The 26,942-nt window shown below is 46.3% G+C and overlaps 1 protein-coding gene and 1 long non-coding RNA gene across 14 annotated transcripts in view; one reads left to right on the forward strand and one right to left on the reverse strand.

The window, feature by feature from the left end:
* LOC118381802 (partitioning defective 3 homolog B-like) overlaps positions 1–26,942 on the forward strand; it is a 414,310-nt gene that overhangs the window by 44,952 nt on the left and 342,416 nt on the right. For all 4 annotated transcript variants that reach the window (XM_052492713.1, XM_052492715.1, XM_052492714.1 and 1 more), the window contains one exon: positions 2,023–2,124. In XM_052492713.1, coding sequence (XP_052348673.1) covers positions 2,023–2,124 — 102 coding nt within the window. The remainder of the gene's footprint in view (positions 1–2,022; positions 2,125–26,942) is intronic.
* LOC127914931 (uncharacterized) lies at positions 3,762–4,538 on the reverse strand. 10 transcript variants are annotated; one of them, XR_008089447.1, is made up of 3 exons: positions 4,430–4,538; positions 4,283–4,340; positions 3,762–3,785 (listed from the first exon to the last, which is right to left on the reverse strand). It is a non-coding gene; the product is annotated as an uncharacterized LOC127914931 (long non-coding RNA). The 10 variants fall into 10 exon arrangements; XR_008089452.1 differs by having other exon boundaries at positions 4,283–4,332; positions 4,377–4,532; XR_008089448.1 differs by lacking the exon at positions 3,762–3,785 and adding an exon at positions 3,806–3,829.

A 26,942-nucleotide genomic window follows, 5' to 3' on the forward strand; every position in this document is an offset into this window, starting at 1 on the left:
TAACACCCAGTCCTGTATAGAACTCTACAGTGTGAAGGTAACACCCAGTCCTGTATAGAACTCTACAGTGTGAAGGTAACACCCAGTCCTGTATAGAACTCTACAGTGTGAAGGTAACACCCAGTCCTGTATAGAACTCTACAGTGTGAAGGTAACACCCAGTCCTGTATAGAACTCTACAGTGTGAAGGTAACACCCAGTCCTGTATAGAACTCTACAGTGTGAAGGTAACACCCAGTCCTGTATAGAACTCTACAGTGTGAAGGTAACACCCAGTCCTGTATAGAACTCTACAGTGTGAAGGTAACACCTAGTCCTGTATAGAACTCTACAGTGTGAAGGTAACACCCAGTCCTGTATAGAACTCTACAGTGTGAAGGTAACACCCAGTCCTGTATAGAACTCTACAGTGTGAAGGTAACACCCAGTCCTGTATAGAACTCTACAGTGTGAAGGTAACACCCAGTCCTGTATAGAACTCTACAGTGTGAAGGTAACACCCAGTCCTGTATAGAACTCTACAGTGTGAAGGTAACACCCAGTCCTGTATAGAACTCTACAGTGTGAAGATAACACCCAGTCCTGTATAGAACTCTACAGTGTGAAGGTAACACCCAGTCCTGTATAGAACTCTACAGTGTGAAGGTAACACCCAGTCCTGTATAGAACTCTACAGTGTGAAGGTAACACCCAGTCCTGTATAGAACTCTACAGTGTGAAGGTAACACCCAGTCCTGTATAGAACTCTACAGTGTGAAGGTAACACCCAGTCCTGTATAGAACTCTACAGTGTGAAGGTAACACCCAGTCCTGTATAGAACTCTACAGTGTGAAGGTAACACCCAGTCCTGTATAGAACTCTACAGTGTGAAGGTAACACCTAGTCCTGTATAGAACACTACAGTGTGAAGGTAACACCCAGTCCTGTATAGAACTCTACAGTGTGAAGGTAACACCCAGTCCTGTATAGAACTCTACAGTGTGAAGGTAACACCCAGTCCTGTATAGAACTCTACAGTGTGAAGGTAACACCCAGTCCTGTATAGAACTCTACAGTGTGAAGGTAACACCCAGTCCTGTATAGAACTCTACAGTGTGAAGGTAACACCCAGTCCTGTATAGAACTCTACAGTGTGAAGGTATGATGTTCTATCAAGCTAATTTCTCTATAATTTTGTGCACAAAAGGAAAACGTGTTTACATCCCTGTTAGTGAGCATTTCTCCTTTGTCAAGATAATCCATCCACCTGACAGGTGTGGCATATAAAGAAGCTGATTAAACAGCATGATCATTACACAGGTGCACCTTGTGCTGGGGACAGTAAAAGGCCACTCTAAAATGTGCAGTTTTGTCACACAACACAATGCCACAGATGTCTCCAGTTTTGAAGGAGCGTGAAATTGCATGCTGACTGCAGGAATGTCCACCAGAGCTGTTGTCGGTGAATTTAATTTCTCTACTGTCTCTACCGTGTTCATTTCTAAATCTGTCGTTTTAGAGAATTTGGCAGTACATCCACCTGGCCTCACAACCTCAGACCACATGTAACCACGCCAGCTCTAGTCCCTGTTCTCCCAGCTCTAGTCCCTGTTCTCCCAGCTCCAGCCTCCCTCTAGACCCCCAGCTCTAGTCCCTGTTCTCCCAGCTCCAGCCTCCCCTCTAGACCCCCAGCTCTAGTCCCTGTTCTCCCAGCTCCAGCCTCCACTCTGGACCCCCATTGTCAAGTGTTACCCAACCTAAGAACATTAGGCAAACATTATAATTTCATAAATTACATTGGAATTACAAATGATCTGATTCACAGATGTATATTATTGTAATACAAAAATAGGTGCTGTTTATTGTGGCCTTTTTGTGAGATGGAACTGTGGACGATAGAGATTTATGATGTTTGTGTACCATAAATCAGAATGTTGATTGGTTGTGTTCGTCGTGCCATTTATGAAAATGAGGATGTTTGATTTGATCTTGTTTATGGTCCATTTATGAAATGAGGATGTTTGATGTGCTTCCTCCCACAGGAGGGTGACTTCCTGGTTCGTACCCACCATGTGGAGTACTGTGACGGGGGCATCCTGGACCCTGATGATGTACTGACTGACCTGGTGGAGGACAGAGACAAGGTAACGATCAACGTTAGGGCCGAGTGCCAAATGGCACCTTATTCCCTATGTAGTGCACTACTTTTGGACAAGGGAAGGTAACGATCAACGTTAGGGCCGAGTGCCAAATGGCACCTTATTCCCTATGTAGTGCACTACTTTTGGACAAGGGAAGGTAACGATCAACGTTAGGGCCGAGTGCCAAATGGCACCTTATTCCCTATGTAGTGCACTACTTTTGGACAAGGGAAGGTAACGATCAACGTTAGGGTCGAGTGCCAAATGGCACCTTATTCCCTATGTAGTGCACTACTTTTGGACAAGGGAAGGTTACAATGATCTACTGTGTAGCTATCAGTGCATTCTTTGGTGACTTTACCCTCAATCACATTTTAGTGACTTTACCCTCAGACACATTTTGGTGACTTTACCCTCAATCACATTTAGGTGACTTTACCCTCAATCACATTTAGGTGACTTTACCCTCAATCACATTTTGGTGACTTTACCCTCAATCACATTTTAGTGACTTTACCCTCAATCACATTTTAGTGACTTTACCCTCAATCACATTTTAGTGACTTTACCCTCAATCACATTTGAGTGACTTTACCCTCAATCACATTTAGGTGACTTTACCCTCAATCACATTTTAGTGACTTTACCCTCAATCACATTTAGGTGACTTTACCCTCAATCACATTTAGGTGACTTTACCCTCAATCACATCTGTGACCGACCGGCTCAATTCGGTCTAACGAGGCAACATTTGAACGCTAAACAGAGGGAGTACGGTAGTGTACTAAACAACCAAAGAGTTCAAGACTAAAGACTGGTTTATATTACGGGTGTGTTCATACATTGTGTGCTCTGGGCATTTGTCAACTCAGAGCGTTGTCATATTGTTCGTTCGTAAATTCAGTGTTTCGCTCTCGGAGCGTTCAGAGCTCACACTAGACACTCTGGCTGAGGAGTAGGGTTGATCCCAGCGTTCTGACCTCACACTAGACACTCTGGCTGAGGAGTAGGGTTGATCCCAGCGTTCTGACCTCACACTAGACCCACTGGCTGAGGAGTAGGGTTGATCCCAGCGTTCTGACCTCACACTAGACACTCTGGCTGAGGAGTAGGGTTGATCCCAGCGTTCTGACCTCACACTAGACACTCTGGCTGAGGAGTAGGGTTGATCCCAGCGTTCTGACCTCACACTAGACACTCTGGCTGAGGAGTAGGGTTGATCCCAGCGTTCTGACCTCACACTAGACGCTCTGGCTGAGGAGTAGGGTTGATCCCAGCGTTCTGACCTCACACTAGACACTCTGGCTGAGGAGTATGGTTGATCCCACAAACCGGACTCAGTTACATCAGCTCTGTCAGGAGGAATGGGCCACAATTCACTCAACTTATTGTGGGAAGCTTGTGGAAGGCTACCTGAAACATTTGACCAAAGTTAAACCATTTAAAGGCAATGCTACCAAATACTAATTGAGTGTATGTAAACTTCTGATCCACTGGGAATGTGATGAAAGAAATAAAAGCTGAAATAAATAATTCTCTCTACTATTATTATGACATTTCACATTCTTAAAATAAAGTGGTGATCCTAACTGACCTAAAACAGGGAATATTTACTTGGATTAAATGTCAGGAATTGTCAGTCTCTAATATACACATAATGAAACCTGCATACCTCCCCAGTCAGTCTCTAATATACACATAATGAAACCTGCATACCTCCCCCAGCCAGTCTCTAATATACACATAATGAAACCTACATACCTCCCCCAGTCAGTCTCTAATATACACATAATGAAACCTGCATACCTCCCCCAGTCAGTCTCTAATATACACATAATGAAACCTGCATACCTCCCCAGTCAGTCTCTACTATACACATAATGAAACCTACATACCTCCCCCAGTCAGTCTCTAATATACACATAATGAAACCTGCATACCTCCCCCAGTCAGTCTCTAATATACACATAATGGAACCTGCCTACCTCCCCAGTCAGTCTCTAATATACACATAATGAAACCTGCCTACCTCCCCCAGTCAGTCTCTAATATACACATAATGAAACCTGCATACCTCCCCCAGTCAGTCTCTACTCTAATATACACATAATGAAACCTGCATACCTCCCCCAGTCAGTCTCTAATATACACATAACGAAACCTGCATACCTCCCCCAGTCAGTCTCTACTCTAATATACACATAATGAAACCTGCCTACCTCCCCAGTCAGTCTCTAATATACACATAATGAAACCTGCCTACCTCCCCCAGTCAGTCTCTAATATACACATAATGAAACCTGCATACCTCCCCCAGTCAGTCTCTAATATACACATAATGAAACCTGCATACCTCCCCCAGTCAGTCTCTACTATACACATAATGAAACCTACATACCTCCCCCAGTCAGTCTCTAATATACACATAATGAAACCTGCATACCTCCCCCAGTCAGTCTCTAATATACACATAATGGAACCTGCCTACCTCCCCAGTCAGTCTCTAATATACACATAATGAAACCTGCCTACCTCCCCCAGTCAGTCTCTAATATACACATAATGAAACCTGCATACCTCCCCAGTCAGTCTCTACTCTAATATACACATAATGAAACCTGCATACCTCCCCCAGTCAGTCTCTAATATACACATAACGAAACCTGCATACCTCCCCCAGTCAGTCTCTACTCTAATATACACATAATGAAACCTGCCTACCTCCCCAGTCAGTCTCTAATATACACATAACGAAACCTGCATACCTCCCCCAGTCAGTCTCTACTCTAATATACACATAATGAAACCTGCCTACCTCCCCCAGTCAGTCTCTAATATACACATAACGAAACCTGCATACCTCCCCCAGTCAGTCTCTACTCTAATATACACATAATGAAACCTGCCTACCTCCCCCAGTCAGTCTCTAATATACACATAATGAAACCTGCATACCTCCCCAGTCAGTCTCTACTATACACATAATGAAACCTACATACCTCCCCCAGTCAGTCTCTAATATACACATAATGAAACCTGCATACCTCCCCAGTCAGTATCTACTATACACATAATGAAACCTACATACCTCCCCCAGTCAGTCTCTAATATACACATAATGAAACCTACATACCTCCCCAGTCAGTCTCTAATATACACATAACGAAATAACGAAACCTGCATACCTCCCCCAGCCAGTCTCTAATATACACATAATGAAACCTGCATACCTCCCCAGCCAGTCTCTAATATACACATAATGAAACCTGCATACCTCCCCAGTCAGTCTCTAATATACACATAACGAAATAACGAAACCTGCATACCTCCCCCAGTCTACCTCTAATATACACATAATGAAACCTACATACCTCCCACAGCCAGTCTCTAATATACACATTACGAAACCTGCATACCTCTCCTTCTCTCATAGGACTGTCCTCTAACCAGTGGGCGTGGCCAGGTACAGTAATAGAACTGTCCTCTAACCAGGGTAGAGTGTTGTGGGCGTGGCCAGATACGGTAATAGGACTGTCCTCTGACCAGTGGGCGTGACCAGATACGGTAAATGGACTGTCCTCTAACCAGGGTAGAGTGTTGTGGGCGTGGCCAGATACGGTAATACGACTGTCCTCTAACCAGGGTAGAGTGTTGTGGGCGTGACCAGATACGGTAAATGGACTGTCCTCTAACCAGGGTAGAGTGTTGTGGGCGTGGCCAGATACGGTAATACGACTGTCCTCTAACCAGGGTAGAGTGTTGTGGGCGTGGCCAGGCATAGTACTACGACTGTCCTCTAACTTGTGGGCGTGGCCAGGCATGGTAATATGACTGTCCTCTAACCAGGGTAGAGCGTTGTGGGCGTGGCCAGGCATGGTAATACGACTGTCCTCTAACTTGTGGGCGTGGCCAGGCATGATAATACGACTGTCCTCTAACTTGTGGGGGTGGCCAGATACAGTAATACGACTGTCCTCTAACTTGTGGGCGTGGCCAGGCATGGTAATACGACTGTCCTCTAACCAGGGTAAAGCATTGTGGGCGTGGCCAGATACAGTAATATGACTGTCCTCTAACCTGTGGGCGTGGCCAGGCATGGTAATACGACTGTCCTCTAACTTGTGGGCGTGGCCAGGCATGGTAATACGACTGTCCTCTAACTTGTGGGCGTGGCCAGATACAGTAATACGACCGTCCTCTAACCAGTGGGCGTGGCCAGGCATGGTAATACGACTGTCCTCTAACTTGTGGGCGTGGCCAGGCATGGTAATACGACTGTCCTCTAACCAGTGGGCGTGGCCAGGCATGGTAATAACCTGTCAACGTGCATTACAGTCTCAGGTTGTGTTTCTAACTAAGCAGGGAGTCTCAGGTTGTGTTTCTAACTAAGCAGGGAGTCTCAGGTTGTGTTTCTAACTAAGCAGGGAGTCTCAGGTTGTGTTTCTAACTAAGCAGGGAGTCTCAGGTTGTGTTTCTAACTAAGCAGGGAGTCTCAGGTTGTGTTTCTAGGTTGTGTTTCTACTAAGCAGGGAGTCTCAGGTTGTGTTTCTAACTAAGCAGGGAGTCTCAGGTTGTGTTTCTAACTAAGCAGGTTTGTGTTTCTAACTAAGCAGGGAGTCTCAGGTTGTGTTTCTAACTAAGCAGGGAGTCTCAGGTTGTGTTTCTAACTAAGCAGGGAGTCTCAGGTTGTGTTTCTAACTAAGCAGGGAGTCTCAGGTTGTGTTTCTAACTAAGCAGGGAGTCTCAGGTTGTGTTTCTAACTAAGCAGGGAGTCTCAGGTTGTGTTTCTAACTAAGCAGGGAGTCTCAGGTTGTGTTTCTAACTAAGCAGGGAGTCTCAGGTTGTGTTTCTAACTAAGCAGGGAGTCTCAGGTTGTGTTTCTAACTAGTCTCAGCAGGGAGTCTCAGGTTGTGTTTCTAACTAAGCAGGGAGTCTCAGGTTGTGTTTCTAACTAAGCAGGGAGTCTCAGGTTGTGTTTCTAACTAAGCAGGGAGTCTCAGGTTGTGTTTCTAACTAAGCAGGGAGTCTCAGGTTGTGTTTCTAACTAAGCAGGGAGTCTCAGGTTGTGTTTCTAACTAAGCAGGGAGTCTCAAACTAAGCAGGGAGCAGGGTGTTTCTAACTAAGTAGGTTGTGTTTTAACTCAGTGAGTCTCAGGTTGTGTTTCTAACTAAGCAGGAGTCTCAGGTTGTGTTTTAACTAAGCAGGGAGTCTCAGGTTGTGTTTCTAACTAAGCAGGGAGTATCAGGTTGTGTTTCTAACTAAGCAGGGAGTCTCAGGTTGTTTTTAACTAAGCAGGGAGTATCAGGTTGTGTTTCTAACTAAGCAGGGAGTCTCAGGTTGTGTTTCTAACTAAGCAGGGAGCAGAGCACCAGTGGACTAGCGATAAACCCTAAACAATGACAAGGCTAAAAGGCAGAATAGCAGAATGGGTAAGTAGTAGTAGAGATCCTGAACCAACAGCTTGGACAAACACTGTGGACGGCAACATAATGGTCACCATAGCAACGGCCCAACCATCTCTGGGCTCCAGGCTCCACGTCTCTCGTTAGGCAGCCTGGACTGTTCTGGTCAGCTCCTGTTGACTGAGAACTATTTGGGATACAAGTTGATTTGTAGAGCAGTGATTCAGTGCAGTCTGACTAGCTACTAGCTATCTCAAAACACCTAGCGAGAGTCAGGGTGCCGGGAGAGGAGATTTGTCCATGTTTCCGTGAAATGAGTACATAGTCCAGTACCTAATACAGTCCATCAATGACTACAGAGTACCTAATGCATAATGAGTACAGAGTACCTAATACATAATGAGTACAGAGTACCTAATGCATAATGAGGACAGAGTACCTAATACATAATGAGTACAGAGTACCTAATGCATAATGAGTACAGAGTACCTAATACATAATGAGTACAGAGTACCTAATACATAATGAGTACAGAGTACCTAATACATAATGAGTACAGAGTACCTAATACATAATGAGCACAGAGTACCTAATACATAATGAGTACAGAGTACCTAATGCAGTACCCTAATACATAATGAGTACAGAGTACCTAATACATAATGAGTACAGAGTACCTAATACATAATGAGTACAGAGTACCTAATACATAATGAGTACAGAGTACCTAATACATAATGAGTACAGAGTACCTAATACATAATGAGTACAGAGTACCTAATACATAATGAGTACAGAGTACCTAATACATAATGAGTACAGAGTACCTAATACATAATGAGTACAGAGTACCTAATGCATAATGAGGACAGAGTACCTAATACATAATGAGTACAGAGTACCTAATGCATAATGAGTACAGAGTACCTAATACATAATGAGTACAGAGTACCTAATACATAATGAGTACAGAGTACCTAATACATAATGAGTACAGAGTACCTAATACATAATGAGTACAGAGTACCTAATGCATAATGAGTACAGAGTACCTAATACATAATGAGTACAGAGTACCTAATACATAATGAGTACAGAGTACCTAATGCATAATGAGGACAGAGTACCTAATACATAATGAGAACAGAGTACCTAATACATAATGAGTACAGAGTACCTAATGCATAATGAGTACAGAGTACCTAATACATAATGAGAACAGAGTACCTAATACATAATGAGTAGAGAGTACATTCTAAAGCGCCAGCCCATCCCAGTAGAGTTTCCTCTTCAGAAATCCCCTGACTACAAGGCATATCTCTATATTGATTAGCCTTCCTGGACTCTACGCCTAAACGGTTGAATGAGAATTCACTTTTTAAACACCACTTTTTAAAAACTTGAATTCTGGGTTCTGCTTGTTCTGCAATATTACCAGGCAGCAAAAATCCCTTTTACGGTAAAAGAGCCTCCCCTCCTCCCCTCTGATATAAATGAGTCTACAGAAAGCTGTGGATCTGATTGGAGCTCCTGGCACTCGTCCAAAATGGCACACTATTTTCCAAAAGAGTGCACTGCTTTTGTCCAGGGCACACATTAAAAGTAGTGCACTATAAAGGGAATAGAGTGCTATTTGGGACTCCTCCCTAATGTCTGAGAGATTCTACTGAGGATAATGGCATTTAGTTATCCAGTTAAGGATGGCCTTACAGAGAACCAATGGTTCCCCGCCCGCCAGAACGCCTTCCACCTGCATGCCCGTGTGCCCCCCCGCCCGCCTGTCCAAACGCCTCCCGCCTTCATGCCCGTGTGCCCCCCGCCCGCCTGTCCAAACGCCTCCCCGCCTGCCCCCCCGCCCGCCTGTCCAAACGCCTCCCCACCTTCATGCCCGTCTGCCCCCCGCCCACCTGTCCGAACGCCTCCCCGCCTTCATGCCTGTGTGCCCCCCCGCCCACCTGTCCAAACGCCTCCCCGCCTTCATGCCCGTGTGCCCCCCACCCGCCTGTCCGAACGCCTCCCCGCCTTCATGCCCGTGTGCCCCCCACCCGCCTGTCCGAACGCCTCCCCTCCTTCATGCCCGTGTGCCCCCCCGCCCGCCTGTCCAAACGCCTGCGGTTAAAACCTGGGTAAAGGACAACATTACTGCACCAGGGAGACTCAGTACACTGCTGGGTGGCCTTTCAGTTGGCCCAGCAGCCAGAGGAAGGTATTGTGTTCAGCCAAAAAACAGTTTGTCAAGTTTTGTCGGTTGTCTTTAAGCCAAAGCAGTCTGTCCGTCTGTCTGTCCGCCAAAGTGTCTCTTCTGCATGTCTATCATTCAGCCAAAGCTGTGTGTCTTTCTGCCTGCCTGTCTATCATTCAGCCAAAGCTGTGTGTCTTTCTGCCTGCCTGTCTATCATTCAGCCAAAGCTGTGTGTCTTTCTGCCTGCCTGTCTATCATTCAGCCAAAGCTGTGTGTCTTTCTGCCTGCCTGTCTATCATTCAGCCAAAGCTGTGTGTCTTTCTGCCTGCCTGCCTGCCTGCCTGTCTATCATTCAGCCAAAGCTGTGTGTCTTTCTGCCTGCCTGCCTGCCTGTCTATCATTCAGCCAAAGCTGTGTGTCTTTCTGCCTGCCTGTCTATCATTCAGCCAAAGCTGTGTGTCTTTCTGCCTGCCTGTCTATCATTCAGCCAAAGCTGTGTGTCTTTCTGCCTGCCTGTCTATCATTCAGCCAAAGCTGTGTGTCTTTCTGCCTGCCTGCCTGTCTATCATTCAGCCAAAGCTGTGTGTCTTTCTGCCTGCCTGTCTATCATTCAGCCAAAGCTGTGTGTCTTTCTGCCTGCCTGCCTGCCTGCCTGTCTATCATTCAGCCAAAGCTGTGTGTCTTTCTGCCTGCCTGCCTGTCTATCATTCAGCCAAAGCTGTGTGTCTTTCTGCCTGCCTGCCTGTCTATCATTCAGCCAAAGCTGTGTGTCTGTTGCTAATGGAGATAAAGCATCAACATAGAAATATGAACAATGCAGAGGACCGGTCCGGTGAACACAGTCCAAATGGACCAGCCATGTACCTGATAATATCAGGATCCAACCATCAGTTAATGGACCAGCCATGTACCTGATAATATCCAACCTTCAGTTAATGGACCAGCCATGTACCTGATAATATCCAACCTTCAGTTAATGGACCAGCCATGTACCTGATAATATCCAACCTTCAGTTAATGGACCAGCCATGTACCTGATAATATCCAACATTCAGTTAATGGACCAGCCATGTACCTGATAATATCCAACCTTCAGTTAATGGACCAGCCATGTACCTGATAATATCCAACCTTCAGTTAATGGACCAGCCATGTACCTGATAATATCCAACCTTCAGTTAATGGACCAGCCATGTACCTGATAATATCCAACCTTCAGTTAATGGACCAGCCATGTACCTGATAATATCCAACCTTCAGTTAATGGACCAGCCATGTACCTGATAATATCCAACCTTCAGTTAATGGACCAGCCATGTACCTGATAATATCCAACCTTCAGTTAATGGACCAGCCATGTACCTGATAATATCCAACCTTCAGTTAATGGACCAGCCATGTACCTGATAATATCAGGATCCAACCTTCAGTTAATGGACCAGCCATGTACCTGATAATATCCAACCTTCAGTTAATGGACCAGCCATGTACCTGATAATATCCAACCTTCAGTTAATGGACCAGCCATGTACCTGATAATATCCAACCTTCAGTTAATGGACCAGCCATGTACCTGATAATATCAGGATCCAACCTTCAGTTAATGGACCAGCCATGTACCTGATAATATCCAACCTTCAGTTAATGGACCAGCCATGTACCTGATAATATCAGGATCCAACCTTCAGTTAATAGACCAGCCATGTACCTGATAATATCCAACCTTCAGTTAATGGACCAGCCATGTACCTGATAATATCCAACCTTCAGTTAATGGACCAGCCATGTACCTGATAATATCCAACCTTCAGTTAATAGACCAGCCATGTACCTGATAATATCCAACCTTCAGTTAATGGACCAGCCATGTACCTGATAATATCCAACCTTCAGTTAATGGACCAGCCATGTACCTGATAATATCCAACCTTCAGTTAATAGACCAGCCATGTACCTGATAATATCAGGATCCAACCTTCAGTTAATGGACCAGCCATGTACCTGATAATATCCAACCTTCAGTTAATGGACCAGCCATGTACCTGATAATATCAGGATCCAACCATCAGTTAATGGACCAGCCGTGTACCTGATAATATCCAACCTTCAGTTAATGGACCAGCCATGTACCTGATAATATCCAACCTTCAGTTAATGGACCAGCCGTGTACCTGATAATATCCAACCTTCAGTTAATGGACCAGCCATGTACCTGATAATATCCAACCTTCAGTTAATGGACCAGCCATGTACCTGATAATATCCAACCTTCAGTTAATGGACCAGCCATGTACCTGATAATATCCAACCTTCAGTTAATGGACCAACCATGTACCTGATAATATCCAATCTTCAGTTAATGGACCAGCCATGTACCTGATAATACCCAACCTTCAGTTAATGGACCAGCCATGTACCTGATAATATCCAACCTTCAGTTAATAGACCAGCCATGTACCTGATAATATCAGGATCCAACCTTCAGTTAATGGACCAGCCATGTACCTGATAATATCCAACCTTCAGTTAATGGACCAGCCATGTACCTGATAATATCAGGATCCAACCTTCAGTTAATGGACCAGCCATGTACCTGATAATATCCAACCTTCAGTTAATGGACCAGCCATGTACCTGATAATATCCAACCTTCAGTTAATGGACCAGCCATGTACCTGATAATATCCAACCTTCAGTTAATGGACCAGCCATGTACCTGATAATATCCAACCTTCAGTTAATGGACCAGCCATGTACCTGATAATATCAGGATCCAACCTTCAGTTAATGGACCAGCCATGTACCTGATAATATCAGGATCCAACCATCAGTTAATGGACCAGCCATGTACCTGATAATATCCAACCTTCAGTTAATGGACCAGCCATTAAATAGTCCAGCCACCCAGACTATTTACATTGACACACCCCTTTGTTTTTACACTGCTGCTACTCGTTGTTTATCATCTATGCATAGTCACTTTACCCCGACCAACGCTAGCAAGCTAACCAACGCTAGAAAGCTAACCAACGCTAGCCAGTTAGCTTGGGTGTTTGACTGCTGCTGTTAGGTCAGAACGCTGGGATCAACCCTACTCCTCAGCCAGAGTGTCTAGTGTGAGGTCAGAACGCTGGGATCAACCCTACTCCTCAGCCAGAGTGTCTAGTGTGAGGTCAGAACGCTGGGATCAACCCTACTCCTCAGCCAGAGTGTCTAGTGTGAGGTCAGAACGCTGGGATCAACCCTACTCCTCAGCCAGAGTGTCTAGTGTGAGGTCAGAACGCTGGGATCAACCCTACTCCTCAGCCAGAGCGTCTAGTGTGAGGTCAGAACGCTGGGATCAACCCTACTCCTCAGCCAGAGCGTCTAGTGTGAGGTCAGAACGCTGGGATCAACCCTACTCCTCAGCCAGAGTGTCTAGTGTGAGGTCAGAACGCTGGGATCAACCCTACTCCTCAGCCAGAGGGTCTAGTGTGAGGTCAGAACGCTGGGATCAACCCTACTCCTCAGCCAGAGTGTCTAGTGTGAGGTCAGAACGCTGGGATCAACCCTACTCCTCAGCCAGAGTGTCTAGTGTGAGGTCAGAACGCTGGGATCAACCCTACTCCTCAGCCAGAGTGTCTAGTGTGAGGTCAGAACGCTGGGATCAACCCTACTCCTCAGCCAGAGTGTCTAGTGTGAGGTCAGAACGCTGGGATCAACCCTACTCCTCAGCCAGAGTGTCTAGTGTGAGGTCAGAACGCTGGGATCAACCCTACTCCTCAGCCAGAGTGTCTAGTGTGAGGTCAGAACGCTGGGATCAACCCTACTCCTCAGCCAGAGTGTCTAGTGTGAGGTCAGAACGCTGGGATCAACCCTACTCCTCAGCCAGAGTGTCTAGTGTGAGGTCAGAACGCTGGGATCAACCCTACTCCTCAGCCAGAGTGTCTAGTGTGAGCTCTGAACGCTGGGATCAACCCTACTCCTCAGCCAGAGTGTCTAGTGTGAGGTCAGAACGCTGGGATCAACCCTACTCCTCAGCCAGAGTGTCTAGTGTGAGGTCAGAACGCTGGGATCAACCCTACTCCTCAGCCAGAGCGTCTAGTGTGAGGTCAGAACGCTGGGATCAACCCTACTCCTCAGCCAGAGTGTCTAGTGTGAGGTCAGAACGCTGGGCCTCCTTGCTCGAACACGCTTTTTCAGTTCTGCCCACACATTTTCTATAGGATTGAGGTCAGGGCTTTGTGATGGCCACTCCAATACCTTGACTTTGTTGTCCTTAAGCCATTTTGTATGCTTGGGGTCATTGTCCATTTGGAAGACCCCATTTGCGACCAGACTTTCAACTGTATATAGACCATTGTACTATGGGCCCTGGTCAAAAGCAGTGGCCTACTTAGAAAATAGGGTGCCAATTGGGACACATTACCAATTGGGGGACGAAACATATCAAATGAGGTAATAATAGGGGCACGGGCGCTATGTAGGGACACGGGGCTCTATGTAGGGACACGGGGCTCTATGTAGGGACACGGGCGCTATGTAGGGACACAGGGGACACAGGGCTATGTAGGGACACGGGGCACTATGTAGGGGCACGGGTCGCTATGTAGGGACACGGGGCACTATGTAGGGACACGGGCGCTATGTAGGGACACGAGTCGCTATGTAGGGACACAGGACGCTATGTAGGGACACGGGGCGCTATGTAGGGGCACGGGCACTATGTAGGGACACGGGACCGCTATGTAGGGACACGGGGCGCTATGTAGGGACACGGGCCACTATGTAGGGACACGGGGCCGCTATGTAGGGACACGGGCCACTATGTAGGGACACGGGCCACTATGTAGGGACACGGGGGCACTATGTAGGGACACGGGCCGCTATGTAGGGACACGGGGCGCTATGTAGGGACACGGGGCCGCTATGTAGGGACACGGGGCACTATGTAGGGACACGGGGCGCTATGTAGGGACACGGGGGCACTATGTAGGGACACGGGCCGCTATGTAGGGACACGGGGGCACTATGTAGGGACACGGGGCGCTATGTAGGGACACGGGGCGCTATGTAGGGACACGGGGCGCTATATAGGGACACGGGGGCACTATGTAGGGACACGGGGCGCTATGTAGGGACACGGGGCGCTATGTAGGGACACGGGGCCGCTATGTAGGGACACGGGGCGCTATGTAGGGACACGGGGGCACTATGTAGGGACACGGGGGCACTATGTAGGGACACGGGGGCTATGTAGGGACACGGGGGCACTATGTAGGGACACGGGGCACTATGTAGGGGCACGGGCGCACTATGTAGGGACACGGGGCGCTATGTAGGGACACGGGGTGCTATGTAGGGACACGAGTCGCTATGTAGGGACACGAGTCGCTATGTAGGGACACGGGCCGCTATGTAGGGACACGGGGCACTATGTAGGGACACGGGGCGCTATGTAGGGACACGGGGGCACTATGTAGGGACACGGGGCGCTATGTAGGGACACGGGCCACTATGTAGGGACACGGGGCCGCTATGTAGGGACACGGGGGCACTATGTAGGGACACGGGGCCGCTATGTAGGGACACGGGGCACTATGTAGGGACACGGGCCGCTATGTAGGGACACGGGGCGCTATGTAGGGACACGGGCGCTATGTAGGGACACGGGTCGCTATTTAGGGACACGGGGCGCTATGTAGGGACACGGGGCCGCTATGTAGGGACACGGGGCGCTATGTAGGGACACGGGGTGCTATGTAGGGACACGGGGCCGCTATGTAGGGACACGGGCCACTATGTAGGGACACGGGCGCTATGTAGGGACACGGGGCGCTATGTAGGGACACGGGGTGCTATGTAGGAACACGAGTCGCTATGTAGGGACACGGGCCGCTATGTAGGGACACGGGGCACTATGTAGGGACACGGGGCGCTATGTAGGGACACGGGGGCACTATGTAGGGACACGGGGCGCTATGTAGGGACACGGGGCGCTATGTAGGGACACGGGGCCGCTATGTAGGGACACGGGGCGCTATGTAGGGACACGGGGCACTATGTAGGGACACGGGGCGCTATGTAGGGACACGGGACGCTATGTAGGGACACGGGCCACTATGTAGGGACACGGGCCACTATGTAGGGACACGGGGCCACTATGTAGGGACACGGGCCACTATGTAGGGACACGGGGCCGCTATGTAGGGACATACAATGACTCCATGTTGATATTGTAGTGAATGATTTTGACGCTTTTCTGTCGTCTAGAGTTAAGCCTACTCACAGCCACTGTCGGTGTGTGTGTGTCCACATAAAAACTATTGATGGATTGATTTTCATCACCATTGTGTTCCTGGTACAGTTACAGGGTTTAGGCTACACCACATTAAATGAACGACAACAGCCCCAAGCCCCCTGTTTTTTAAAAAGGTTACTGTGTATTAGAAGTAGTGAAAACCAGGGTTGGTTGTTTTGAGTAATGTTGATGTGTTCAGAAGGTTAATTAACACCTGCAGTCATTCACCATGGAACGGACACACCCTCTCTACCGAACCAATCACATCACACAGCCCTGCCTAATGTGTGACTGTAACGGACACACCCTCTCTACCGAACCAATCACATCACACAGCCCTGCCTGATGTGTGACTGTAACGGACACACCCTCTCTACCGAACCAATCACATCACACAGCCCTGCCTAATGTGTGACTGTAAAGGACACACCCTCTCTACCGAACCAATCACGTCACACAGCCCTGCCTAAATGTGTGACTGTAAAGGACACACCCTCTCTACCAAACCAATCACATCACACAGCCCTGCCTGATGTGTGACTGTAACGGACACACCCTCTCTACCGAACCAATCACGTCACACAGCCCTGCCTAATGTGTGACTGTAACGGACACACCCTCTCTACCGAACCAATCACGTCACACAGCCCTGCCTGATGTGTGACTGTAACGGACACACCCTCTCTACCGAACCAATCACGTCACACAGCCCTGCCTGATGTGTGACTGTAAAGGACACACCCTCTCTACCGAACCAATCACGTCACACAGCCCTGCCTGATGTGTGACTGTAAAGGACACACCCTCTCTACCGAACCAATCACATCACACAGCCCTGCCTGATGTGTGACTGTAAAGGACACACCCTCTCTACCGAACCAATCACATCACACAGCCCTGCCTGATGTGTGACTGTAAAGGACACACCCTCTCTACCGAACCAATCACATCACACAGCCCTGCCTGATGTGTGACTGTAACGGACACACCCTCTCTACCAAACCAATCACGTCACACAGCCCTGCCTGATGTGTGACTGTAACGGACACACCCTCTCTACCGAACCAATCACGTCACACAGCCCTGCCTGATGTGTGACTGTAACGGACACACCCTCTCTACCGAACCAATCACATCACACAGCCCTGCCTAATGTGTGACTGTAAAGGACACACCCTCTCTACCGAACCAATCACATCACACAGCCCTGCCTGATGTGTGACTGTAAAGGACACACCCTCTCTACCGAACCAATCACATCACACAGCCCTGCCTGATGTGTGACTGTAAAGGACACACCCTCTCTACCGAACCAATCACATCACACAGCCCTGCCTGATGTGTGACTGTAAAGGACACACCCTCTCTACCGAACCAATCACGTCACACAGCCCTGCCTGATGTGTGACTGTAACGGACACACCCTCTCTACCGAACCAATCACATCACACAGCCCTGCCTGATGTGTGACTGTAACGGACACACCCTCTCTACCGAACCAATCACATCACACAGCCCTGCCTGATGTGTGACTAAAGGACACACCCTCTCTACCGAACCAATCACATCACACAGCCCTGCCTGATGTGTGACTGTAAAGGCTCCCAAACACTTTTATGAGACCACATTTCGGCAAAGGTTTTTTTTCTGTAGCTCAGTTGGTAGAGCATGGCGCTTGTAACGCCAGGGTAGTGGGTTCGATTCCCGGGACCACCCATATGTAGAATGTATGCACACATGACTGTAAGTCGCTTTGGATAAAAGCGTCTGCTAAATGGCATATATTATTATTATATATTATTTTCCTTCTGAAGTTCGTGTCGACCAAAAAAAAAAAATTATTGAGGCAATGCCGAAGTCTGTAGCCGAAGTCTACGCCCAGTCCTCCAACCCAACCTAAGCCACCACCCCCCCCAATGCGCCGACAACCAACAAAAATAATAGATATGAGGAGATGGCATGTGCTTCTATAAACCAATGAGGAGACGGGAGAGGCAGGACTTGCAGCGCGATCTAGGTCAGAAATAGAAAGGAGTTCTATTGCAGCCCTCGTGCCGATAAGATATGTATAGATATGTATAGATATGTATAGATATGTATATGTATAGATACGTATAGATAGATATGTATAGATATAGATATGTATAGATATGTATAGATATGTATATGTATAGATATGTATAGATACGTATAGATATGTATAGATATGTATAGATATGTATAGATATGTAAAGATATGTATAGATATAGATATGTATAGATATAGATATGTATAGATATGTATAGATATGTATAGATATGTAAAGATATGTATAGATATGTATATATATGTAAAGATATGTATAGATATGTATAGATATGTATAGATATGTATAGATATGTATAGATATGTAAAGATATGTATAGATATAGATATGTATAGATATGTATAGATACGTATAGATATAGATATGTATAGATATGTATAGATATGTATAGATACTTATAGATATGTATAGATATGTATATATATGTATAGATATGTATAGATATGTATAGATATGTAAAGATATGTATAGATATGTATAGATATGTATAGATATGTATAGATATGTAAAGATATGTATAGATATAGATATGTATAGATACGTATAGATACGTAAAGATATGTATAGATATGTATAGATATGTATAGATATGTAAAGATATGTATAGATATGTATAGATATGTAAAGATATGTATAGATATGTATAGATATGTATAGATATAGATATGTATAGATATGTATAGATATGTAAAGATATGTATAGATATGTATAGATACGTATAGATACGTATAGATATGTAAAGATATGTATAGATATGTATAGATATGTATAGATATGTATAGATATGTATAGATATGTATAGATACGTATAGATATGTATAGATACGTATAGATACGTATAGATATGTATAGATATGTATAGATATGTATAGATATGTATAGATACGTATAGATACGTATAGATACGTATAGATATGTATAGATATGTATAGATACGTATAGATATAGATATGTAAAGATATGTATAGATATAGATATGTATAGATATGTATAGATATGTATAGATACGTATAGATATAGATATGTATAGATATGTATAGATATAGATATGTATATAGATATGTATAGATATGTATAGATATGTATAGATATGTATAGATATGTATAGATATATATATGTATAGATATGTATAGATATGTATAGATACGTATAGATATGTATAGATATGTATAGATACGTATAGATATGTATAGATATGTATAGATACGTATAGATATGTATAGATATGTATAAATATAGATATGTATAGATATGTATAGATATGTATAGATACGTATAGATATGTATAGATATGTATAGATATGTATAGATACGTATAGATATGTATAGATATGTATAGATATAGATATGTATAGATATGTATAGATATGTATATGTATAGATACGTATAGATAGATATGTATAGATATAGATATGTATAGATATGTATAGATATGTATATGTATAGATATGTATAGATACGTATAGATACGTATAGATACGTAAAGATATGTATAGATACGTATAGATACGTATAGATACGTATAGATACGTAAAGATATGTATAGATATGTATAGATATGTATAGATATGTAAAGATATGTATAGATATGTATAGATATGTAAAGATATGTATAGATATGTATAGATATGTATAGATATAGATATGTATAGATATGTATAGATATGTATAGATATAGATATGTATAGCGATTTGATACTGTGATTTTACTGTGGTTCGATGTTCCAAACATACTGCTGCAGAGGCACAAGAGAGAAACGAGAAAACTAGTTTTGATCAGTCATGGAAATCAAAGTACTCAAAATAAATTGGTTCTTTATTTAAAAAGAAGATTGAGAACAAACTATATGAAAAAACACGAGTTTTGGTGCAGTTATAGCCAACTAGCATAAAAGTAATGTTTCGATACTGTCTATGATATATTATCCAAAATAATATCCTGATACGATACTGTACGATTACAGAGTCGGTTACCTCATACAACCCAGCCCTGCTAGAGTCCGTCAACTCATACAACCCAGCCCTGCTAGAGTCGGTTACCTCATACAACCCCCCTCGCTAGAGTCAGTTAACTCATACAACCCAGCCCTGCTAGAGTCCGTCAACTCATACAACCCAGCCCTGCTAGAGTCAGTTACCTCATACAACCCCCCCCCCTCGCTAGAGTCAGTTAACTCATACAACCCCCCCCTCGCTAGAGTCAGTTACCTCATACAACCCAGCCCTGCTAGAGTCAGTTAACTCATACAACCCAGCCCTGCTAGAGTCGGTTAACTCATACAACCCAGCCCTGCTAGAGTCAGTTAACTCATACAACCCAGCCCTGCTAGAGTCGGTTAACTCATACAACCCAGCCCTGCTAGAGTCAGTTAACTCATACAACCCAGCCCTGCTAGAGTCAGTTAACTCATACAACCCAGCCCTGCTAGAGTCAGTTAACTCATACAACCCCCCCCTGCTAGAGTCAGTTAACTCATACAACCCAGCCCTGCTAGAGTCAGTCAACTCATACAACCCCCCCCTCGCTAGAGTCAGTTAACTCATACAACCCAGCCCTGCTAGAGTCAGTCAACTCATACAACCCAGCCCTGCTAGAGTCAGTTACCTCATACAACCCAGCCCTGCTAGAGTCAGTCAACTCATACAACCCGGCCCTGCTAGAGTCAGTTAACTCATACAACCCAGCCCTGCTAGAGTCAGTCAACTCATACAACCCCCCCCTCGCTAGAGTCAGTTAACTCATACAACCCAGCCCTGCTAGAGTCAGTTAACTCATACAACCCAGCCCTGCTAGAGTCAGTTAACTCATACAACCCAGCCCTGCTAGAGTCAGTTAACTCATACAACCCAGCCCTGCTAGAGTCGGTTAACTCATACAACCCAGCCCTGCTAGAGTCAGTTAACTCATACAACCCAGCCCTGCTAGAGTCAGTTAACTCATACAACCCAGCCCTGCTAGAGTCAGTTAACTCATACAACCCAGCCCTGCTAGAGTCAGTTAACTCATACAACCCAGCCCTGCTAGAGTCAGTTAACTCATACAACCCAGCCCTGCTAGAGTCAGTTAACTCATACAACCCAGCCCTGCTAGAGTCAGTTAACTCATACAACCCCCTCGCTAGAGTCAGTTAACTCATACAACCCCCTCGCTAGAGTCAGTTAACTCATACAACCCAGCCCTGCTAGAGTCAGTTAACTCATACAACCCGGCCCTGCTAGAGTCAGTTAACTCATACAACCCAGCCCTGCTAGAGTCAGTTAACTCATACAACCCAGCCCTGCTAGAGTCAGTTAACTCATACAACCCAGCCCTGCTAGAGTCAGTTAACTCATACAACCCAGCCCTGCTAGAGTCAGTTAACTCATACAACCCAGCCCTGCTAGAGTGGGTTAACTCATACAACCCAGCCCTGCTAGAGTCAGTTAACTCATACAACCCCCTCGCTAGAGTCAGTTAACTCATACAACCCGCCCCTGCTAGAGTCAGTCAACTCATACAACCCCCCCCCCCCTCGCTAGAGTCAGTCAACTCATACAACCCAGCCCATAGATCCCGTAGTCTGGGTTGGTTCCTTCTCACTCACCCAGAATGAAAGCTGCCTACCTGACACCACCAGTCTATTGTCTTGAGCTGTCGGTCAGTTTTGACAGGTCGCTCAGTCTAGCCTATAAATCTGATGATTCCCTCAGATGCAGTCATTTGTGACCGTCCCTTAACAAGAAATAGAGTGTTTTTTAAAAGAATCGTGACCCTTTGCTCTGCTGTGTGGTCTGCTGGTCTGTTCACTTTAATTTATAACCGCTCTGAGAGGATCTGGATGGGTATTGACTGGCCTCCCGTTGGTGCTGTTATTGGCTGGGTCCCAAATAGGGCTCTGGTCCTATAGTAGTGCACTATATAGAGAATAGGGCTCTGGTCTAAAGTAGTGCACTATATAGGGAATAGGGCTCTGGTCTAAAGTAGTGCACTATATAGGGAATAGGGCTCTGGTCTATAGTAGTGCACTATATAGGGAATAGGGTGCCATTTGGGATGGATGTGTTGTTTTGGGGTTTAATTTATCATCAGCTCAAGCAGAACAGACATGAACATCTGGGGATAGATCTACTGAGGGCTCCAAGGACTGGGGTGGAGTCTGGAACTGCAAACACGGAACAAGTATGATGTGGTCACGGGTTGAGTAGGCTGGGAGATGGAGGAGGGGACAGTACAGAGGGGGAGGGGACAGTACAGAGGGGAGGAGGGGACAGTACAGAGGGGGAGGAGGGGACACTAGAGGAGGAGGGGAAAGAGGGGACACTAGAGGAGGAGGGGAAAGAGGGGACACTAGAGGAGGAGGGGAAAGAGGGGACACTAGAGGAGGAGGGGAAAGAGGGGACACTAGAGGAGGAGGGGAAAGAGGGGACACTAGAGGAGGAGGGGAAAGAGGGGACAATAGAGGAGGAGGGGAAAGAGGGGACAATAGAGGGGGAGGGGAAAGAGGGGACACTAGAGGAGGAGGGGAAAGAGGGGACACTAGAGGAGGAGGGGAAAGGAGGAGGGGAAAGAGGGGACAGTGAGGAGGAGGGGAAAGAGGGACAGTGTGGAGGAGGGGAAAGAGGGGACACTAGAGGAGGAGGGGAAAGAGGGGACACTAGAGGAGGAGGGGAAAGAGGGGACACTAGAGGAGGGGAATGAGGGGACACTAGAGGAGGAGGGGAACGAGGGGACACTAGAGGAGGAGCGGAAAGAGGGGACACTAGAGGAGGGGAAAGAGGGGACAGTGTGGAGGAGGGGAAAGAGGGGACACTAGAGGGGGAGGGGAAAGAGGGGACACTGGAGGAGGAGGGGAAAGAGGGGACACTAGAGGAGGAGGGGAAAGGAGGAGGGGAAAGAGGGGACAGTAGAGGAGGAGGGGAAAGAGGGGACAGTGTGGAGGGGGGGAACGAGTAGTAGTTGTGAAAGTGACACGGTCCAACTCTACAGTTTTAGCCCTTATTTATACTGTCTGTCTTCTAACACTGGTCGCGTGGCAGATAACATGTTGGTATGTTTGTCCGTTAGCCCAGGGCTTTGGTATACAAGTGTGAATCCTTATCCCAAGACTAAAGCTTAGCACAGGGTTAACAAATGTTTGTGTGAATACAGGATAAGCTAGCCTGGGGCCTGTTTTAGCCCTGAGCTAAGAACAATGCAGTGTGAAAAGGCCTCTTGCATTATGTGCTAATTATCAGGTACTTCAGCCAAACAATGTTGATCATTTGTAAATTATAGTATGGGGTTCACGCAGCTGCTCATTAGATAAAATATTATCTCTCTCTCCCCCCTCTCTCCCTCTCCCCTCGCTCTCTCCCTCACCCCCTCTCTCTCTCTCTCCCCCTCTCTATCTCCCTCACCCCCTCTCTCTCTCCCCCTCTCTATCTCCCTCATCCCCCTCTCTCTCCCCTCTCTCTCTCCCCTCTCTATCTCCCTCACCCCCCTCTCTCTCCTCTCTCTCTCCCTCGCCCCCTCTCTCTCTCCCCCTCTCTCTATCTCCCTCGTCCCCCTCTCTCTCCCCCTCTCTATCTCCCTCATCCCCCCCTCTCTCTCCCCTCTCTCTCCCCCTCTCTATCTCCCTCACCCCCCTCTCTCCCCTCTCTCCCTCTCCCCTCGCTCCCACCCTCACCCCCTCTCTCTCTCTCCCTCTCTCTCTCCCCTCGCCCCCTCTCTCTCTCCCCTCTCTCTCTCTCCCTCGTCCCCCTCTCTCTCTCTCCCTCGCCCCCTCTCTCTCTCCCCTCTCTCTCTCTCCCTCGCCCCCTCTCTCTCTCTCCCCTCTCTCTCTCCCTCGCCCCCCTCTCTCTCTCTCCCCTCTCTCTCCCTCGTCCCCCTCTCCTCTTCAGAAGGGCCTCCCGTATCTCTGTTCTCTTTGTAAAGAACACTCATAAATAATCCATTGGTTGAGTTAATTAGTGCTACTATAAATTAGCCGAGATGGGTGGTGGTAAGGTGTGTGTGTGTGTGTGTGTGTGTGTGTGTGTGTGTGTGTGTGTGTGTAAAAAATACCTAATTTAGACGATTTGGCATTTGGGACAGATGCGCTTTAATGTTTGTGTTTTGAGTCCAACTGATTTCTGTCCGTCCTTTATGACTGAACTGATCTTGACCGAACTGATCCTGACTGAACTGATCCTGACTGAACTGATCCTGACTGAACTGATCCTGGCTGAACTGATCCTGACTGAACTGATCCTGACTGAACTGATCCTGACTGAACTGATCCTGACTGAGCTGAACTGATCCTGACTGAACTGATCCTGGCTGAACTGATCCTGACTGAACTTATCCTGGCTGAACTTATCCTGACTGAACTGATCCTGGCTGAGCTGAACTGATCCTGACTGAACTGATCCTGGCTGAACTGATCCTGACTGAACTGATCCTGGCTGAACTGATCCTGGCTGAACTGATCCTGGCTGAACTGATCCTGACTGAACTGATCCTGGCTGAACTGATCCTGGCTGAACTGATCCTGGCTGAACTTATCCTGACTGAACTGATCCTGGCTGAACTGATCCTGGCTGAGCTGAACTGATCCTGACTGAACTGATCCTGACTGAACTGATCCTGACTGAACTGATCCTGGCTGAGCTGAACTGATCCTGACTGAACTTATCCTGACTGAACTTATCCTGACTGAACTGATCCTGGCTGAACTGATCCTGGCTGAGCTGAACTGATCCTGACTGAACTGATCCTGACTGAACTGATCCTGACTGAACTGATCCTGACTGAACTGATCCTGGCTGAGCTGAACTGATCCTGACTGAACTGATCCTGACTGAACTGATCCTGACTGAACTGATCCTGACTGAACTGATCCTGACTGAACTGATCCTGACTGAACTGATCCTGACTGAACTGATCCTGACTGAACTGATCCTGACCGAACTGATCCTGGCTGAACTGATCCTGGCTGAACTGAACTGATCCTGACTGAACTGATCCTGACCGAACTGATCCTGGCTGAACTGATCCTGACTGAACTGAACTGATCCTGACCGAACTGAACTGATCCTGACTGAACTGATCCTGACCGAACTGATCCTGACTGAACTGATCCTGACTGAACTGATCCTGACCGAACTGATCCTGACTGAACTGATCCTGACTGAACTGATCCTGACTGAACTGAACTGATCCTGGCTGAACTGATCCTGACCGAACTGATCCTGGCTGAACTGATCCTGACCGAACTGATCCTGACTGAACTGATCCTGACTGAACTGAACTGATCCTGGCTGAGCTGATCCTGGCTGAACTGATCCTGACTGAACTGATCCTGACTGAACTGATCCTGACTGAACTGATCCTGACTGAACTGATCCTGACTGAACTGATCCTGACTGAACTGATCCTGACTGAACTGATCCTTATCTAGTAGTCTCTACCAGACATACAGTATCTTATCTAGTAATCTCTGCCAGACATACATACATTCTAGGACATTCTAAGTGCTCATTTCAGTTATAACAGCAGTATTATAGGGTAGACCTAATGGCTCATTTCAGTTATAACAGCAGTATTATAGGGCTAAGGGCTCATTTCAGTTATAACAGCAGTATTATAGGGTAGACCTAAGGGCTCATTTCAGTTATAACAGCAGTATTATAGGGTAGGTCTAAGGGCTCATTTCAGTTATAACAGCAGTGTTATAGGGTAGACCTAAGGGCTCATTTCAGTTATAACAGCAGTATTACAGGTCTAAGGGCTCATTTCAGTTATAACAGCAGTATTATAGGGTAGACCCAAGTGCTCATTTCAGTTATAACAGCAGTATTATAGGGTAGACCTAAGGGCTCATTTCAGTTATAACAGCAGTATTATAGGGTTTGTCTAAGGGCTCATTTCAGTTATAACAGCAGTATTATAGGGTAGACCTAAGTGCGCATTTCAGTTATAACAGCAGTATTATAGGGTAGACCTAAGGGCTCATTTCAGTTATAACAGCAGTATTATAGGGTAGACATACGTGCTCATTTCAGTTATAACAGCAGTATTATAGGGTAGGTCTAAGGGCTAATTTCAGTTATAGCAGCAGTATTATAGGTCTAAGGGCTCATTTCAGTTATAACAGCAGTATTTTAGGTCTAAGGGCTCATTTCAGTTATAACAGCAGTATTATAGGGTAGACCTAAGGGCTCATTTCAGTTATAACAGCAGTATTACAGGTCTAAGGGCTCATTTCAGTTATAACAGCAGTATTATAGGGTAGGTCTAAGGGCTCATTTCAGTTACAGCTAATTTAGTACTCTAAATAGCAGTATTATAGGTCTAAGGGCTCATTTCAGTTATAACAGCAGTATTATAGGGTAGGTCTAAGGGCTCATTTCAGTTACAGCAGCAGTATTATAGGTCTAAGTGCTCATTTCTGTTAGGAGAGTTTGTTGAACGAGGGAGAATGCAGGAGAGGAAAGGTTGTAATATGTAATGGTTCTGTGTGTTGGTGTTGGTCCCGGGTGATGAATGGCTGTTGTGTTGGTCCTGGGTGATGAATGCCTGTGTGTTGGTCCTGGGTGATGAATGGCTGTTGTGTTGGTCCTGGGTGATGAATGGCTGTTGTGTTGGTCCTGGGTGATGAATGGCTGTTGTGTTGGTCCTGGGTGATGAATGCCTGTTGTGTTGGTCCTGGGTGATGAATGGCTGTTGTGTTGGTCCTGGGTGATGAATGGCTGTTGTGTTGGTCCTGGGTGATGAATGGCTGTTGTGTTGGTCCTGGGTGATAAATGGCTGTTGTGTTGGTCCTGGGTGATAAATGGCTGTTGTGTTGGTCCTGGGTGATGAATGGCTGTTGTGTTGGTCCTGGGTGATGAATGGCTGTTGTGTTGGTCCTGGGTGATGAATGGCTGT

The sequence above is a fragment of the Oncorhynchus keta genome, chromosome 34 (assembly GCF_023373465.1).
Source record: "Oncorhynchus keta strain PuntledgeMale-10-30-2019 chromosome 34, Oket_V2, whole genome shotgun sequence".
Lineage (NCBI taxonomy): Eukaryota > Metazoa > Chordata > Actinopteri > Salmoniformes > Salmonidae > Oncorhynchus > Oncorhynchus keta.